We start from the raw sequence: 18,542 nt of genomic DNA, 5'->3' as shown, positions 1-18,542 counted from the left end.
CTGGGCTAAGGTATGCTGAACTCTGTAATAACTATATGAGTACTGGAACACTTGATGATATATCCTACATCCCTACATAGGGTGGGATATATCCCACCCTACCCATCAACATTGGTGTTCCCCAGGGCAGCATACTTGGCCCTCTCCTCTTTCTCATCTACATTAATGACCTTCCAAATGCCTCCCAACACCTCAAACCAATTCTATTTGCTGACGACACAACCTTCATTTACTCCAGTCCTGATCCCCTTGCTCTAAATGCCACAGTAAATACTGAGCTAAATAAAGTCCATCTGTGGCTAACTGCCAATAAACTCACCCTTAACATTGACAAAACTTTCTATATTCTGTTTGGCAATAAATCCTCTAATCAAATAAATCTAAAAATAAACAATACCCAAATTTGTAACAAATTAGATGGCAAATTCCTTGGCATTCTCATTGACCACAAGCTGAATTTCCAGGGACACATTCTAAACATATCAAAAAAAGTTTCAAAAACTGTGGGCATTCTTTCTAAGATCAGATATTATGTACCACGCCCTGCCCTGGTGACTCTCTATTACTCCCTTATCTATCCATATCTCAACTATGGTATTTGTGCTTGGGGCTCTACTACCCAAAATCACTTACGTCCTCTAATTACTCAACACAAAGCTGCTATTAGGACAATATCCAATTCTGGTCCCAGACATCACTCGGTACCCCTACTCAAATCTCTGAATATGTTAGACATTAAGTCACTGCACATTCTCTCATGTGTATTATACATATATAAAACGCTAAACTATAATGCCAATCCTGATCTCAAAAGCTTCATAGAAGGTTGTAACAGAACCCATGAGCTCCACACCAGAAATAAATACAGTTTTGATATTCCTAGAGTACGACTTAATCAAACTAGAAATGCTCTACAAATCAAGGGGCCCAGAATGTGGAATGACCTTCCCAACCATGTTAAAGACTGTACCTCTCTCAACCAGTTTAAGTTAAAAACGAAGCTATACCTAATAAATTCCCTGTAACCTACCTTACCCTTCTATTGTCAACCAATGTCTGTTTTTCTTTAAAGAGTGCTGTTTGTCGACATAATTGTATTTGTGCTGCTTTTTCATCTATGTTTTCATTTCTTGTTTTCATTCTACTCATTATGCTCAATTAGTATTAAGCTTGTCATTTAGGTTTATCATGCCCGAAATGCTTTGCGTAATAGTGGCTTTAGGCATTGTATGTACTAGCTCTACCTATAAGTCAACCAATCCTTGTAAAAATTTATTGTATGTATGTACCTTACCTTAATAAAATTGTATTGTATTGTATTGTATATTGGACTTGTATCCAAGATTTACAATGTAATATATCAATTATAAAATGTATATATATGATGTAACTATATAACCTGAGCTTGTAAAAGCACCTTCATCACCTTCAGTGATTAAGTGCTTAATTGCACACTAGTTTCTTTATCAGCTATCTCACCCTGTCAGAGTAAATGAGACAAATGTATGTGAATGCATGTGTGTGTATATATGTATGTATGTGTGTGTATGTATATGTATGGGTATAAAGTATATATGGAAGCTGATCAAAATTACATTTCACATTTGTGAATGTACATTAATGACACTATGTAAAAGACACATCAAACACTTTATGTAGGACTTACGTAAATCTGTGTATCTATGTATTTACGCATGTAGGTTAGCTTAGCATTTTAAAAGCACCGAATCACCTTCTGTGGTTGAGTGTTCAATAAACCCTTGAACTATATGTTTAACACTTCTCTAACCCTGTCCATGGAAGACAGAAGAAAATGTATATATGCTGGTTAGCATTGTAAATGTGTGGCCACGTTTGTGGTAGAAAATAATAATAAAAAAAAAAAAACTGAGAATGGGCTGCAACAACACGCCTGCTAGTCTAAGTAGGGTTAAAAGTAACCTGGGAATCTGCGGAGTCAACCAAGTGTCTATGGCTATGTACATTATCAGGGCAGGTAGAGTCGGTGGGATAAAGTTCATAATACTTAGGCCATGAAGGTGAACAAATCCTGGAATGCAGCAGGTGAAGTAGGATGCAAACGAATACAATGCATGGGAATGGCGCCGAGACCCTCCTAGGAAGGAGGGGCCAGAAAGGTGCAGTTGTGACAATTGAAGGGGAGACACCAGGAAATAAAGTTGTCACTACAGGGGCCCTAAAGCTCAATCCAGCTACAGAAGCAGGAGGGGAGTGGGAAGAGTCGTAGGAGTAAAACTTGATTTTTTTTTTACACATAATTGTGTCCCAACTTGTTTAGTTTATCAAGAACAGAATATACCTTCCACCCAAGATTATAAGGGCAGTCCACCAGAAGTGTAAACAGTGCCCAGAACTCTTGATATACAGGAATAAGCACAATATTATGTTGCGTAATAAGGCAAGTCAATATTTGGGTTTGAATCATTTAAACACAAATGTCATAATTTCTAATTTATTTAAATACTTAGTTATAATTTACATAAAAACATAAGGTATTAGTTTGTTACTAGAAAGTGAATTCAATCCATCTCTGGCACATCAATGAAAGTGACACATTAATTAATACATTGATAGACACAACATTGGTGTCACTGCAGGTGTTGTCAAGGGGACGTGCACTAGGCCTGCTGCTGTTATTCAGAGACCAGCATACACCATACTCAGACCCCTCCCATGAGTGTGTGTATTTGTATACAACATGCAAGACAAATTATGCACTTGCTGTAGTTTTTCCATCAATCGTGGTTTGACGTGTTAATCAACTAAGAGGCAAGCCCCAGACACATACAAAGCAAAAACCAGTAGTTTTTCACAGATTATATGAGTTGGTATATTGGGTGTGACCTGCATATGGCGTACTGTGTATGTGAACACACATCTTGCTCAGGACTGGTGTCAATGATTACACTGTCCTATGTAAATTCTACAAAGTGAGAAATTCCCTACACACATGATACCAGAGAAAATTACGAAGATGACATTGAAAGCTTAGTTAGATGTTTAAGTCAAAACATAAAGATGGCAAAGTGGGTAACAATGAAGCACGTTGTACATCCTAAGATAGAGCAAGTCAGATGGTAAGACTTGGGGAGTGGTCTGAACCCACAACTATTTGACTAATTCTACTCAAAAAATTCCCCGAGAAGATGCAAGATGGGAAATGCACTTCCACTGTCGATCAGCTGAGATCAGACAAAACACTTTTGTTTGGAGTCGGGTCATGAGTCCTCATCCGTTGTCTATAAATTCAAACTGACAAATTGTGGATGAGTGAGAAACTGAACCTCCCATGGGCCCACCTCTTGACGTGAGCTCTACTCAAAAACCTACAGGGAAGGGGTTGCTTTGCTAAAATACCGTCAATCTATTCCACTTGCTCGCATTTCACACACAGATAATTCTCCCTAATTTTATGAATAGACAATATTACTACACAAGGAGGAAGTTATGAATGACAATGCTTCATGACAATCCAAAATATTAACAAATAACTAATGTCTGTGTGCTTATCTAAAAATGTACACAACTTGTCAACCCAGATATCATAGACATGTCAATGTTGATAACACTCGCCACCACGAAAGATGGATGGGACGAGTTGGTGAGGGGATAGGAGGGGCAGGGGAGCTGGTGAGGGGGTTGGAGGGGCAGGGGGAGATGGTGAGGGGATGGGAGGAGCAGGGGAGCTGATAAGGGGGATGGGAGGGGCAGGGGGAGCTGGTGAGGGGACAGTAGATTGGATGGTAAGGTACAGAGTTGAAGTCATTAATTCACTTTACCAATACTAATATTTAAAATATATATTAATAGGGATCATAATACTAAAATGATACTCATTAGTAATAATAATGATAATAGTAACAATGTTAAAATAACACACACATTATATTTATATATATTTTTTACTTTTTTCTAAAGTTACAGCATACTGCACAGTAGTGCACTACAGCATACTGCACAGTAGTGCACTACAGCATACTGCACAGTAGTGCACTACAGCATACTGCACAGTAGTGCACTACAGCATACTGCACAGTAGTGCACTACAGCATACTGCACAGTAGTGCACTACAGCATACTGCACAGTAGTGCACTACAGCATACTGCACAGTAGTGCACTACAGCATACTGCACAGTAGTGCACTACAGCATACTGCACAGTAGTGCACTACAGCATACTGCACAGTAGTGCACTACAGCATACTGCACAGTAGTGCACTACAGCATACTGCACAGAAGTGCACTACAACATACTGCACAGAAGTGCACTACAGCATACTGCACAGAAGTGCACTACAGCATACTGTACAGAAGTGCACTACAGCATACTGTACAGAAGTGCACTACAGCATACTGTACAGTAGTGCACTACAGCATACTGTACAGTAGTGCACTACAGCATACTGTATATTAGTGCACTTCAGCATAATGTACAGTAGTACACTACAGTATACTCTACAGTATAGTCTGTAGTATATTACCGAATACTGTACAGTAGAACAGTGCAGTATACTGTACATTAATACACTGCAATATATTTACAATATATGATCTCTGACATTGCACAAGACAAATTCCTTAAGCATTAAACAACAAGAGTTGGTTCTCAAGCATTAAGTGATGCAACACGTGCACAACTGAAGCCGGACAGCTCACCGACACAACATGTGCGCACGTGCACAACTGAAGCCGGACAGCTCACCGACACAACATGTGCGTTTAAACAACACAATATAATTTATTCTCCTTTGACACAAAAATAGAAACCTAGTACAGTAAAAGCATGAAAGGAATGCAAGAGTAGCTACACTCTTAGTAAACTCAGTCAACGATAATTACTACACCTAAACCACACAACACCAAAGAATATATTTGTTAAAGCAATGTACATTATCATGAAGTGTGAGAAATACACACAAGAAAGCGCAGTCAGATATATAGCAGTTATCATCAGTGCCAACATGCACGTTAATTATGCTAATTTCCCAAAATTTGGTTGTGCAAGCATGTTAACAATAATGTGAAGTATTTGTCAAAGACTTTTGTACAAATAGCATCTATCTAATAATACATATTGATAGTTACCAAGTTAATTTTACATACAGCATTCATACTAACCAAATTAAAAATTTAAACACTCAGGAATTCTAGCAAAAAATGCTTGTTTGTAATATTAATAATATTAATAATATTAATAATTATTATCATTATTATTATTATATTTTGTCCACATAATGCTCAGTATTTGGTTCGGTATGGCATAAATATTGCTAGCCTGGCTCTGTCATATGTGTGTGTATAACAGGGACATACAATTATTGTACAACTATGTAGAGTACATACTGTACTACATGCACTGATCTGGAATCTGTGCCAGTGCTCTGAAAATCCTCATACTGGTACACATTTATTCTACACCTATCTTTATATACATGTCTAAAGTTCCACCACATACATTGGGCCAATAAAATACAGTACTGTGTATACACTATTGCATACATAGTTGTTACCTTTACTCTCTAAACAACCAAGACAATACTTGCACTGCTGGTTCTTCACATACTACATCAGGTTGATATTAAATCTTGGGGATGAATGGTGCCATTTTTCCAATTCAATCCCACTATGAGTCAATCTGCCACCGACATGTACATACATGTTGAGTCCCCATCCTGTACAGTCTCCTAGGAACAACAACCGATGATATTGTAACTTGTTCTAGTGGTCATGTATCACTGAGAAAACATCTTGTAGAGATTATTATATTATGTTGGAGGAGATTATCAACTGATGATAATGCAAGAAGTATTCTGGTTTATTGTACTTTCACTTTATGCTAAGGATACTGTACCTCTAATTTATACTCGGGGTTACTGTACATTCAATTTACAGTATTAATATTAACAAACTGCAGAACTCACATAATGCACAGAAAACAAACGACAATGTCCCAAGGTTCTCTAGTAATGTTTGACAAATTTTAAAAATCACATGATAATTAACAAAATAGAGCAGGTATCTAATATAAATGAAATAACAATTATTGTTAAATGGATTATTCATCATATCAGGTGTTTTTGTTTTTTAAGACCTTAACCCACTTTTTACCTAACTCTTCAAACTGGCCCATCTAGCTACTGTAACAACTCCATTTGCAGCACAGAGACCATTACCCATAATTCACTCCTTTGTTTTCTTGAGGTAAATGCCCTCCCACATTTGCCACACCTGTGACTATGAAATTTCATGCCATCTCTGATAACTTTCACAAGGTTGTTATTGTCTCCAGTACTTCCCTGATCACTTCAGCTCCTCACATTTCAGCAATAATTGGTGACAAACGTTTACTGCTAAAGCAAAAAAGTTGGCATGTCATCCTAAAGATATTATTACCAGATGGTGTGCACCACCTGCCAGTAGTCACCTACAGGGGTGCCACCTGCCAGCAGTCACCTACAGGGTGACTACTGGCAGCAGTCACCTACAGGGTGACTACTGCCAGCAGTCACCTACATGGTGACTGCTGGCAGCAGTCACCTACAGGGGAGCCACCTGCCAGCAGTCACCTACAGGGGAGCCACCTGCCAGCAATCACCTACAGGGGGAGCCACCTGCCAGCAGTCACCTACAGGGGTGCCAGCAGCCACCTACCAGTAGTCACCTACAGGGGAGCCACCTGCCAGCAGTCACCTACAGGGGAGCCACCTGCCAGCAGTCACCTACAGGGAGCCACCTACCAGTAGTCACCTACATACACATAACATAATATTTAAGAAGTGACCGCAGTGAGGTTATTAGTTTTAGGAAGCAGACTGTGCATGGCTCCATACACTTCACATGATTACAAAATCTCTACTGCAGACTGTGCATGGTTCCATACTCCTCACATGGTTACAATATCTCTACTACAGACTGTGCATGGTTCCATACTCCTCACATGGTTACAATATCTCTACTACAGACTGTGCATGGTTCCATACTCCTCACATGGTTACAATATCTCTACTACAGACTGTGCATGGTTCCATACTCCTCACATGGTTACAATATCTCTACTACAGACTGTACATGGTTCCTTACTCCTCACATGTTACAATATCTCCACTACAGACTGTGCATGGTTCCATACTTCTCATTATTACAATATCTCTACTACAGACTGTGCATGGTTCCATACTCCTCACATGGTTACAACATCTCTACTACAGACTGTGCATGGTTCCATACTCCTCACATGGTTACAACATCTCTACTACAGACTGTGCATGGTTCCATACTCCTCACATTATTACAATATCTCTACTGCAAAAAAAAAAGTTCATTATCTTCCTCTTTGGAATTTAAACCTAAAGTAACATATCTTAAATTATTTAAATAGCAAACCAAAATGTTTAGCTCGTTACAGATACATGTAAACCTTTTATAAATTATAGTTTAGCTTTATTATTTAACATTAGTAAAGACAGTTTTGGTATTCCTGCTGTCGGTAAGAAGCCAATAGTATTGTGAAACAGGAAATATCTGAATCACAATGTTTCATGTCCACTTTAACACACTGAGAGGATATCTGTGTACAAAGTTGGGTGTGCAGGAAAGAAAGTATGTAATGTGTTAGAAGTATGATCATTTCTTGTTACTCCAAGTCACTAAAAGCACAATTACAGTTTAACATGTTTATTGTATTGCCTCAAAAATCTGGTTAAAATCTTTCCAATCCCATTCCAGATTTTTTAGATTTCCAGACATTCCAAACCATTGCCTAGAAACTAGCAACACCTTACCTCTGCTTTACCCCAACCACCAGAGCACACAGCAATATAAATACTATATTTTTCTAACAAATAGTGTATTAAACTACTGCACAAGAAATTCTCAATGAATAGTAATTTCCAAAGTATCATTATCTGTCAGATATATAAACTATGTAATACTTGTTCTTCATATGCAGGCGATGAGTCAAAATAACGTGGCTAAAGTATGATGACCAGACCACACACTAGAATGTGAAGGGACGACGACGTTTCGGTCCGTCCTGGACCATTCTCAAGTCGATTGTGATGAGGAAGTAGAGACAGGCAATAAATAGGCACGAGAGATGAGGAGCAAAGTAAGGTGTAGTAGAGGGGCTAGTAGTAGGAACTGCAGAGGGCCTATTGGCCCATATGAGGCAGTTCCTATTATAACCACCGAAAGAGAAGGAGAAAATAATGAGAAGAGGAAAACGAGGGAACGTAGGAGAAGACAATGAACGGAAAAAAGAAAGGAAAGAGAAAGAAAGGTAAATGGAAAGGTTACCTTACTTACTTACCATAAGCTTACCCTTTCCATTTACCTTTCTTTCTCTTTCCTTTCTTTTTCTTTTCTCTCTTTTTTCTGTTCATTGTCTTCTCCTACGTTCCCTTGTTTTCCTCTTCTCATTATTTTCTCCTTCTCTTTCGGTGGTTATAATAGGAACTGCCTCGTATGGGCCAATAGGCCCTCTGCAGTTCCTACTACTAGCCCCTCTACTACACCTTACTTTGCTCCTCATCTCTCGTGCCTATTTATTGCCTGTCTCTACTTCCTCATCACAATCGACTTGAGAATGGTCCAGGACGGACCGAAACGTCGTCGTCCCTTCACATTCTAGTGTGTGGTCTGGTCATCCTTGTTCTTCATGTTATTCTTGTACTTTGGAAATCTACTGGCATTCACTAATGATGTTATATATATATGTCGTACCTAGTAGCCAGAACGCACCTCTCAACCTACTATGCAAGGCCCGATTTGCCTAATAAGCCAAGTTTTCATGAATTAAAGTTTTTTCGACTACCTAACCTAACCTCTCCTAACTTTTTCAGCTACCTAACCTAACCTTACCTATAAAGATAGATTAGGTTAGGTTAGGTAGGGTTGGTTAGGTTCGGTCATATATCTACGTCAATTTTAACTCCAATAAAAAAAATTGACCTCATACATAATGAAATGGGTAACTTTATCATTTCATAAGAAAAAAATTAGAGAAAATATATTAATTCAGGAAAACTTGGCTTATTAGGCAAATCGGGCCTTGCATAGTAGGCTGAGAAGTGCGTTCTGGCTACTAGGTACGACATATATATACATATATATATATAAAACTAATATCTCAACTTAGGGCTTTACTCCTATCCAGGGATTTTTTGAAAGTAAATAGCATAAGTTTAAGTGCATAATATATGAATTTGATACAGAGGCAGAAAAAGCTAGAGTAAAATGCGACTTAATCAGGTCCACAAGTGATGACACCTGTAGTACACAAAGGATTACACAATTTGTATATTTATATGGTTTCTCTCCTGCATAAATTCTCATTTGTCACCAATGCAGGTGGGAGCTGTGTGGGTGAGAGAGGGTGTGTGGGTGGGAGTTGGTGTGGGTGGGTGTGTGGTGTGCAAGTGAGGGTATTGTATGATAGGTTGGTGGTTGTTGGTGGGTGGGTTGGGCAAGTGTTTGTGTATGGATAGGTGGTTGCTGGTGTGTAGAAGGTTGTGGGTGGGTAGATGGTTGTAGGTGAGTAGGTGGTTGTTGGTGGATAGTTGGTTGAGGATGAGTGGGTTGGGCAGGAGGTTGTTGGTGCATGGGGTGGGGAGGTGTGTGGGGGTGGGTGTTGTGGGAAGGTGCATGTTGGTGGGTAGGGTGGGGAGGAGCATGCTGGTGGGTAGGGTGGGAAGGTGCGTGTTGGTGGGTAGGGTGGGAAGGTGCGTGTTGGTGGGCGGGGTGGGAAGGTGCGTGTTGGTGGGCGGGGTGGGAAGGTGTGAGTTGGTGTGTGGGGTGGGAAGGTGTGTGTTGGTGGGTGTGGTGCGAAAGTGCATGTACGTAGGTGGAGTGGGCAGATGCGAGTAGATGTGGGGGTGGTGTATGGGAGTGTGTAATTTGAATGGGTGGTGTGCAGGGGTGTGGTTGTGTAGAATGTGGGAGTGTGGGCTGGTGTAGGATGGTTGGGATAGGTTTCTCTTCTATATGAGATCTCTCATGCATCACTAAAGCATGTTTTTGCGAAAAGTATTCAAAACACATTAAGCACTGATATGGCTTCTCTTCTGTGTGTGTTCTCTTATGTGACACCAAACCATGTTTTTGTGAAAATTCTTTTGAACACTCTGAACACTGATAAGGTGTTTCCCCTGTATGATTTCTCATATGTGATGCAAAATTTGCTTTATCTGAAAAGTCTTTCGAACATTCTGAACACTGATAAGGCTTTTCTCCTGAATGAGTTCTCTTGTGAGTTACCAATATATGCTTTTGTGAAAAGTATTTTAAACATTCTGAACACTGATATGGTGTCTTCCCAGTATGAGTTCTCATGTGTGATACTAGAGCAGACTTATATGAGAAGTCTTTAGAACACTCTGAACACTTAAATGGTTTTTCTCCAGTGTGTGTTCTTTTGTGGGCTACCAAACCATGTTTTTGTGAAAAATATTTTAAACACTCTGAACACTGATAAGGTTTCTCCCCTGTGTGAGTTCTCTTATGTTTTACCAAATCACATTTTTGTGCAAAGTTTTTAAGACACACTGAACATTGATATGGTTTCTCTCCAGTGTGATTTCTCATGTGAGATGCAAGATTAGCTTTATCTGAGAAGTCTTTTAGGCATACTGGGCATTTATAAGGTTTTTCTCCAGTGTGAGTTCTCTTGTGAGTTACCAATATATGTTTTTGTGAAAAGTATTTTAAACATTCTAAACACTGATATGGTGTCTTTCCTGTGTGTTGTCTCATGTGTGATATTAAACCAGCTTTGTATGAGAAGCATAATGAACACTCTGAACATTGATAAGGTTTTTCTCCAGTGTGGGTTCTTTTGTGTGCCACCAAACCATGTTTTTGCGAGAATTTTTTTAAACATTCTTCACACTGATATGGTTTCTCTCCTGTGTGAGTTCTCTTATGTTTTACCATGTCACATTTTTGTAAGAAATCTTTTAAACACTCTGAACACTGATAGGGTTTCTCTCCTGTGTGATTTTTCATGTGTGCAGCAAGATTAGATTTATCTGAGAAATCTTTTAAACACTTTGGGCACTGATAAGGTTTTTCTCCAGTATGAATTCTCTTGTGGTTTACCAATTTATGTTTTTGTGAAAAACATTTTGAACACTCTGAACACTTATAGGATTTCTTTCTTTTGTGAGTTTTCTTGTGTAATGACAGAGCAGATTTGTCTGGGAAGTCTTTTGAACAGACTGAACACTGATATGATGTCTTTACTTCATGAGTTAATAAGTGTGATGCTAGAAGAGCTTTATCTGAGAATTCTTCTGAGCACTCTGCACATTGATATGTCTCTTCTTTGTGTGTCTTCATGTGTGATTCTAGGGCATCATCATCCGAGAACTCTTCTGAACACTCGGAACACTGGTGGGACTTTTTTTCCATGTGAGAAATCATGTGTTTAACCAAAACAGATTTTTGTGAAAAGTATTTTAAACACTTTGAACACTGATATGGTTTCCCTCCAGTGCGAGTTCTCATGTGTGTCATCATTAAACAAGTTTTTTTTAATTCCTGCAAACCCTCTGGGACAGAAATGACATTTCTCTCCTCCATGGTCTCATGTGACACAAGAGTATAATGAAATTCTTTTAAACAGATCTGAAAATAAGTATGTTTTTTCCTGTTGAATTTTCCTGTGTAACAGCAGTCTCTTATTTTTCCTTTATTAAACTTTTACATATGAAATCTCGATCACAATGCTTCAGTTAACACCGAAGCATGATTGATGTTAGATCCCCCTGCAGCCATGACCTGGAAGATATTTTATTTTGTAAATATTAATAGGTTCTCTCTAAGAACTTTTTATCTGCACCAAATGTTTGCATATAGAAGTGTTCAACCCTTCAATTGCGCATCGCATCATATGATGCTTTGACTGACTTGCAGTAAATTGCGCATCGCATCATGTGATACTTTGGAGTATTACGCAAGATTTAAACGGCTCGCGGATACACGGGGTTCACCACACCTTCATCAGGGCTCTTGTAAACAGACGCCATTTTTTTTTAAAAATCGTAGGCCAAACTCCCGGGTGTTAGGGGCCTCAGTATTGAGAGAGCTACCAAGCCTGACACACGCAGCATGAGCTCACAGCACTGCTGTTCAGCTTGTGACCACAGCATCGCCTAAAAATGCCATAATATACTTGTTCATGCTATTATGTAGCGATGATATTATTACAGAAGACAACTGACTGTGATAAAACTGACCAGGGTTCTGATAATAGCAGGATTGTGGTGATATTTAGCGCTGTGCTCCATGGAGGAAGGAGTAATGCTGTGGGAGGGAGGGTGGTGGCGTTGTCTTCTGACTGTGTGTGGCCACCTTTTATTGACTGCACTCAGCATACCAGCTTAGTGGTTCGCTATGGTGAACACAAATGTAGATACTTATATATAACGTGTGTATAGAGGGTATAAACAGCAAGAGAAGGTTGGGAGCCGCCATTTTGGTGAGGGCGGTGGCGTCGTGCAGATGACGCCACCGTGCAAACGACGATGTTGTTTACTGGTTACCACGATGTTCTTTGGGCACCATACCAGTTTACTTGTACAAGTATGGTGAATAAAACAGGTAGATATTTATATATAATGTGTGTATATAGCGTAATAACACCACAAACAGTATTGTTGGAGGAGAAATATTAGTGCGTCTGGCCTTGAGGGCGGCAGCCATCAGCTGTGTGAGGTCCTACGTCTTTGTGCCTTTACTCGCCGTACAAGCTTAGATGTACAGTTATGGTGAACAAAACATGTAAATACTTATATATAACGTCTGTATATAAAAGTAAAAAGAGTATGGTGGGTGGAGAATGGTGGCAAGTCAGGTGAGGTGAGGGAGGGAAGGAGTGGCAGCCAGTGGCGGGCTGCTACTGCCTGCCACTGCCACTCAGCATACCAACTTAGTGGTTCGTTACCGTGAACACGAATGTAGATACTTATATATAGCGTCTGTATACAGTGAATAAAAGCAAAAACAGTATTGTGGGAGGAGAATGTGGGTGAGTCAGATGACTTGAGGGAGGGCGTGGGTGGCTGGCTGGTACACGGCGGTCACTCCTCGTTACTTTTTGGCTCATAATAGCTACTTAGTGGTTCGTTATAGTGAACAAAACATGCAGATACTTATATATAACCTGTGTATATAGTGTAATAACTGACAAAGTATTTGTTCACTGTTTGATGAACATAATTGAATCAACAATATGCACACCATATTTTTGAGTACAGCGATGATTCACTCATTTTATTATATAAATATATCACACTACATACTATTGAATAATATTACAGCAAAAAAACTATGAAAAATCAATCAGAGACATTGAAATAATTAGGTAATTATATCTTTGTGGCAACTCCGGCCTGACAGCTGGCGAGCAACAGACCGCCTGGAACGCACGCTGAGTCAGCGCCTGTTTTTTGCCAGACTTCCCCGCCCTATAGCGGGCAAAATATGCCACTTACGATTTTTTTATTATTTTTCCCATGATCAGTGAACACAAATTAACAGGTTAGAAAGAAAAAAAAAAGATTTTTTTTTTTTTTTTTTTTTTTGTATGCGCCTGTGGGTGTCAAATGGTATATAGCTATACGCCATTTAAGGGTTAACCACTTTTCTGCGCAGAGCACCTTAACCCCTAACATGCTAGGGGTATACAGTGGTACCTCGGAATGCGATTGTCCCTGTATGCGAGGTTTTCGGAAGGCGAGGTGTATTTACTCCAAAAATTTGTCTCAGAAGGCGAGGGTTACTTCGGGAGGCGAGTTTGGACGCGAGTTTGTTGATACGCGTACAGCCGACCTAGCGCGTTCGTCGCCCCTCCGCCCCGCCGCCCCTCAGTTTATTATTGTCTCGCGCTCAGTGACTACCCCCACATCAATTCTTCTCGCGGATTTTCAGTGTTTTGTTGGATTTTTGGTGATTTGTCTATACAATTTGTTATTATATATCTCACCATGGGTCCCAAGAAAGCCAGTGGTAAGGATAAAGGCCAGAAAGCTCATGTGAGGATGACAATAGAGGAGAAACAAGAGATCATTCGGAAGCATGAGAACAGTACACGTGTTGTTGAACTTTGTAGGCAGTACAACAAAGCCACATCAACAATATGCACTATATTTAAGAAGAAAAATAAGATTATGGGTGCTAAAGTGGCAAAAGGAGTAAGAACATTAACGGCACAAAGACCACAAATACTTGAAGAAGTGGAAAAGTTGTTATTAATTTGGATACACGACAAGGAGTTGAGGGGTGATAGTGTTTCGGAGGCCATTATTTGTGAGAAAGCCAGGGTGTTGCACGAAGACCTTCTAAAGAATACCCCTGCAACGAGTGATGCAGATAAGAAAGAGTTTAAGGCAAGCAGGGGCTGGTTTGAAAAATTTAGAAAGAGAAGTGGTATCCATAGTGTTACAAGGCATGGGGTTATGTGATGTGATTATGGAAGGGGACTCCCCTTCCAAACAGTAACTCCTCTCCTCCTCCCCCCTCCTCACCATCTTCCATACGCCTACAGCACTCGACAGCAAGGTAAGTAATAACTGGAACACAGTTTTGTAGGTTTATTTAGATGAATTAGGTAAATTAGGTATAAAAATTTAGTTTGATGTGGGGTTTTTGGGGTAGTCAGGAACGGATTAATTCATTTCCCTTTATTTCTTATGGGGAAATTAACTTCGGAATGCGAGTTTTCGGAAGGCGAGGCGTCTCCAGGAACGGATTAAACTCTTATTCTGAGGTATGCCTGTAATATCCTTTCTTCCCCACAGGCGCATGTAATTTAAAAAAAAAAAAAAATATTTTTTCTTCCTAACCTGTTAATTTGTGTTCACTGATCACGGAAAAAAATAATAAAAAAATCGTAAGTGGCATATATTGCCCGCTATAGGGCGGGGAAGTCTGCCAAAAAACAGGAGCTGACTCAGCGTGCATCCCAGGCGGTCTGTTGCTCGCCAGCTGTCAGGCCGGAGTTGCCACAAAGAGATAATTACCTAATTATTTCAATGTCTCTGATTGATTTTTCATAGTTTTTTTGCTGTAATATTATTCAATAGTGTGTAGTTTGATATATTTATATAATAAAATGAGTGAATCATTGCTGTACTCAAAAATATGGTGTGCATATTGTTGATTCAATTATGTTCATCAGTCAGTGAACAAATACTTTGTCGGTTATTACACTATAAGCACAGGTTATATATAAGTATCTGCATGTTTTGTTCACTATAACGAACCACTAAGTAGCTATTATGAGCCAAAAAGTAACTAGGAGTGACCGCCGTGTACCAGCCAGCCACTAACGCCCTCCCTCAAGTCATCTGACTCACCCATATTCTCCTCCCACAATACTGTTTTTGCTATAAATCACTATATACAGACGTTATATATAAGTATCTACATGTTTTGTTCACCATAACTGTACATCTAAGCTTGTATGGCGAGTAAAGGCACAAAGACGTAGGACCTCACACAGTCAGCTGATGGCTGCCGCCCTCAAGGCCAGACGCACTAATATTTCTCCTCCAACAATACTGTGTGGTGTTATTACGCTATATACACACATTATATATAAATATCTACCTGTTTTATTCACCATACTTGTACAAATAAACTGGTATGGTGCCCAAAGACCATCGTGGTAACCAGTAAACAACACCGTCAACCAGTAAACCATCGTGGTAACCAGTAAACAACACTGCATGACGCACGGTGGCATCATGCAGACGACGCCACCGCCCTCACCAAAATGGCGGCTCCAAACCTTCTCTTGCTGTTTATACCCTCTATACACACGTTATATATAAGTATCTACATTTGTGTTCACCATAGCGAACCACTAAGCTGGTATGCTGAGTGCAGTCAATAAAAGGTGGCCACACACAGTCAGAAGACATTGCCACCACCCTCCCTCCCACAGCATTACTCCTCCCTCCATGGCGCACAGCGCTAAATATCACCACAATCCTGCTATTATCAGAACCCTGGTCAGTTTTATCACAGTCAGGGGTCTTCTGTAATAATATCATCGCTACATAATAGCATGAACAAGTATATTTTGGCATTTTTAGGCGATGCTGTGGTCACAAGCTGAACAGCAGTGCTGTTAGCTCATGCTGCGTGCGTCAGGCTTGGTTGCTCACTCAATACTGAGGCCAATAAAACCCGGGAGTTTGGCCTACGATTTTGAAAAAAAATGGCGTCTGTTTACAAGAGCCCTGATGAAGGTGTGGTGAACCCCGTGTATCCGCGGGCCGTTTAAATCTTGCGTAGTACTCCAACACATCATATGATGTGATGCGCAGTTGACTGGAACAACGTCCAACACGTCATATGATGTAATGCGCACTTTAAGGGTTAACCCCTTAAACCACGCAATACAGTATCCACTCAATTTAATGGCCTCTTTTATACCGATCTGCCGGTAATAACCAACGGTTTGGGAGACCGGTATCTGGAGCCTCAAATACCGGTCTGGAGGGTGATATAACCATAGATTGGTATTGGGTTTGTTTTGGTATTGGTGGGACCCTCACATGGCAACAGGCCACCGACCTCCAAGGCACTGAGGTAGGGATGGCAGGCAGTGACTGATGGAGGAAGGCATTGAGGGGGAGAGTCAGGGAGAGTGTTGGTGGTGATGGGGTGGGAAGGAGAGTGGTGGTGGTGAGGGAGTGTAGTGGTGGTGAGGGAGTGTTTGCTGTGGTGATGAGGGAGTGTTGGGGTGGTGGTGAGAGAGGGGGGTGTTGGGGTAGTGGTGAGGGAGGGAGGGAGTTGGGGTAGTGGTGAGGGAGGGAGTTGGGGTAGTGGTGAGGGAGGGGAGTTGGGGTAGTGGTGAGGGAGGGGTGTTGGGGTAGTGGTGAGGGAGGGTGTTTGGGGGGTGGTGGTGAGGGAGGGAGAGTGTTTGGGGGTGGTGGTGAGGGAGGGAGAGTGTTGGTGGTGCTGGTGAGGGAGGGAGAGTGTTGGGGGTATTGGTGAGGGAGGGAGAGTGTTGGTGGTTTGGTGGTGCTGGTGAGGGAGGGAGAGTGTTGTTGGTGCTGGTGAGGGAGGGAGTGTGTTGGTGGTGCTGGTGAGGGAGGGAGAGTGTTGGTGGTGCTGGTGAGGGAGGGAGAGTGTTGGTGGTGCTGGTGAGGGAGGGAGAGTGTTGGTGGTGCTGGTGAGGGAGGGAGAGTGTTGGTGGTGCTGGTGAGGGAGGGAGAGTGTTGGTGGTGCTGGTGAGGGAGGGAGGGTGTTGGTGGTAGTGGTGAGGGAGGGTGTAACAAACTAGGTTTGTTGCAAGAAATTATTCAGTATAGATTCTCATAGACATGGGGACCACGTAGTCTTGAAAGTTTGGAGTAAGAGGTTACTCGACCTGACTCTGCAGAGAAAGGTCATCCCTCCAGGGATTAAAAGGATTAGCGTTAAAGATTACAAGATGGCTGGTTATCTGTATTAATGCAACATATGATGACTATTTCGACAAAATACAGTAACAACTAATTTTATTAAGTATGTAGGCTAGGCCAACATGAAGGTAGAGGTTGAGATCAGGGTTCATACACCGTCATTATGAAGTGACGTCATGAGTAGGAGGTATTAGGTCGGTGGCCGCTTATGACGTAGCTGAGGCAAGGGGGTCACGCGGTTGACGTGACCACAATCTCCCATATCTAGTAATTCGTAATGTACAAATTCAGTTCACTAGCCAATATTGTACAGTGGAACCTCTATTAACGAGTTTAATCCGTTCTGGCACCGAGCTTGTTACCTGGAAAACTCGTCTTTGGAAACAAATTTCCCCATTTAAAATAAAGGAAATAAATTTAATCCGTTCCACTCCCAAAAACATCCATACTTGTATGACTTTTTTTTATGTAAATATAATACTGCACATGTAAATATAAATGTTTTGTTGTAGTGTTTTAATATTTACTTTACCTTATGAAGAGTAGTTGCTGGCTTGAGGGAGACGATGGAGAGGTGGGAAGAAGGAGAGGGGTTATGGTGTGGAAGGAGAATCCACCTCTGAGTCAAGCGGACTCTCTTCTTGGGAATTTCACCCAAATTTCATTTCAAATGTCACACAAGGATGCGTTAGACCAGCACCAAATAAAAAACTTCGTTGATTACACTCGTTGTGTCAACAATATAATAGTCTTACCACGAAGATACAATACAATGCCGTTTTCTCAAATAGGCTATGTGGTTATTAAAGAAATCGGAAATTTCATGGCAAACATGTATACAATCCCTAAGTCGATCGGATAAGAATTGGATTTTATAGAAATATTTGCTCAAATGACGCTTGAGCGCGGTGTTTGGGTGCATTCAAGAGAAAAAAAGTGTGTTACGTTCAAGCGACATATACCTGCGAAAGTGATAACACTTTCATAAAGTGTTATCACAAAGTGATAAATTAATTAAACATTTTCACACACCGGGTTGTCACTGCTTTATCAGGGCAGCTTTTCCAAGAATGCGTTCACCTTTTCAAACATTCCAAACACTTCCCTGAT

At 40.7% G+C, this 18,542-nt stretch overlaps 1 protein-coding gene across 9 annotated transcripts in view; it reads right to left on the bottom strand.

The window, feature by feature from the left end:
- Positions 1-2,459: 2,459 nt before the first annotated feature.
- Positions 2,460-18,542, bottom strand: part of LOC123772623 (zinc finger protein 271-like) — a 95,640-nt gene continuing 79,557 nt past the window's right edge. For 2 of the 9 annotated variants that reach the window (XM_069303610.1, XM_069303611.1), the window contains exon 3: positions 2,460-11,796. In XM_069303610.1, coding sequence (XP_069159711.1) covers positions 9,358-11,598 — 2,241 coding nt within the window. In that variant the 5' untranslated portion in view covers positions 11,599-11,796 and the 3' untranslated portion in view covers positions 2,460-9,357. The remainder of the gene's footprint in view (positions 11,797-18,542) is intronic. The other 7 variants (XR_011222576.1, XR_011222575.1, XR_011222577.1 and 4 more) reach the window with 7 other exon arrangements.

The sequence above is a fragment of the Procambarus clarkii genome, chromosome 50, assembly GCF_040958095.1.
Source record: "Procambarus clarkii isolate CNS0578487 chromosome 50, FALCON_Pclarkii_2.0, whole genome shotgun sequence".
Lineage (NCBI taxonomy): Eukaryota > Metazoa > Arthropoda > Malacostraca > Decapoda > Cambaridae > Procambarus > Procambarus clarkii.
The sequence above is the reverse complement of the archived record's forward strand: the minus strand, read 5'-3'. Positions and strand labels throughout refer to the sequence as shown.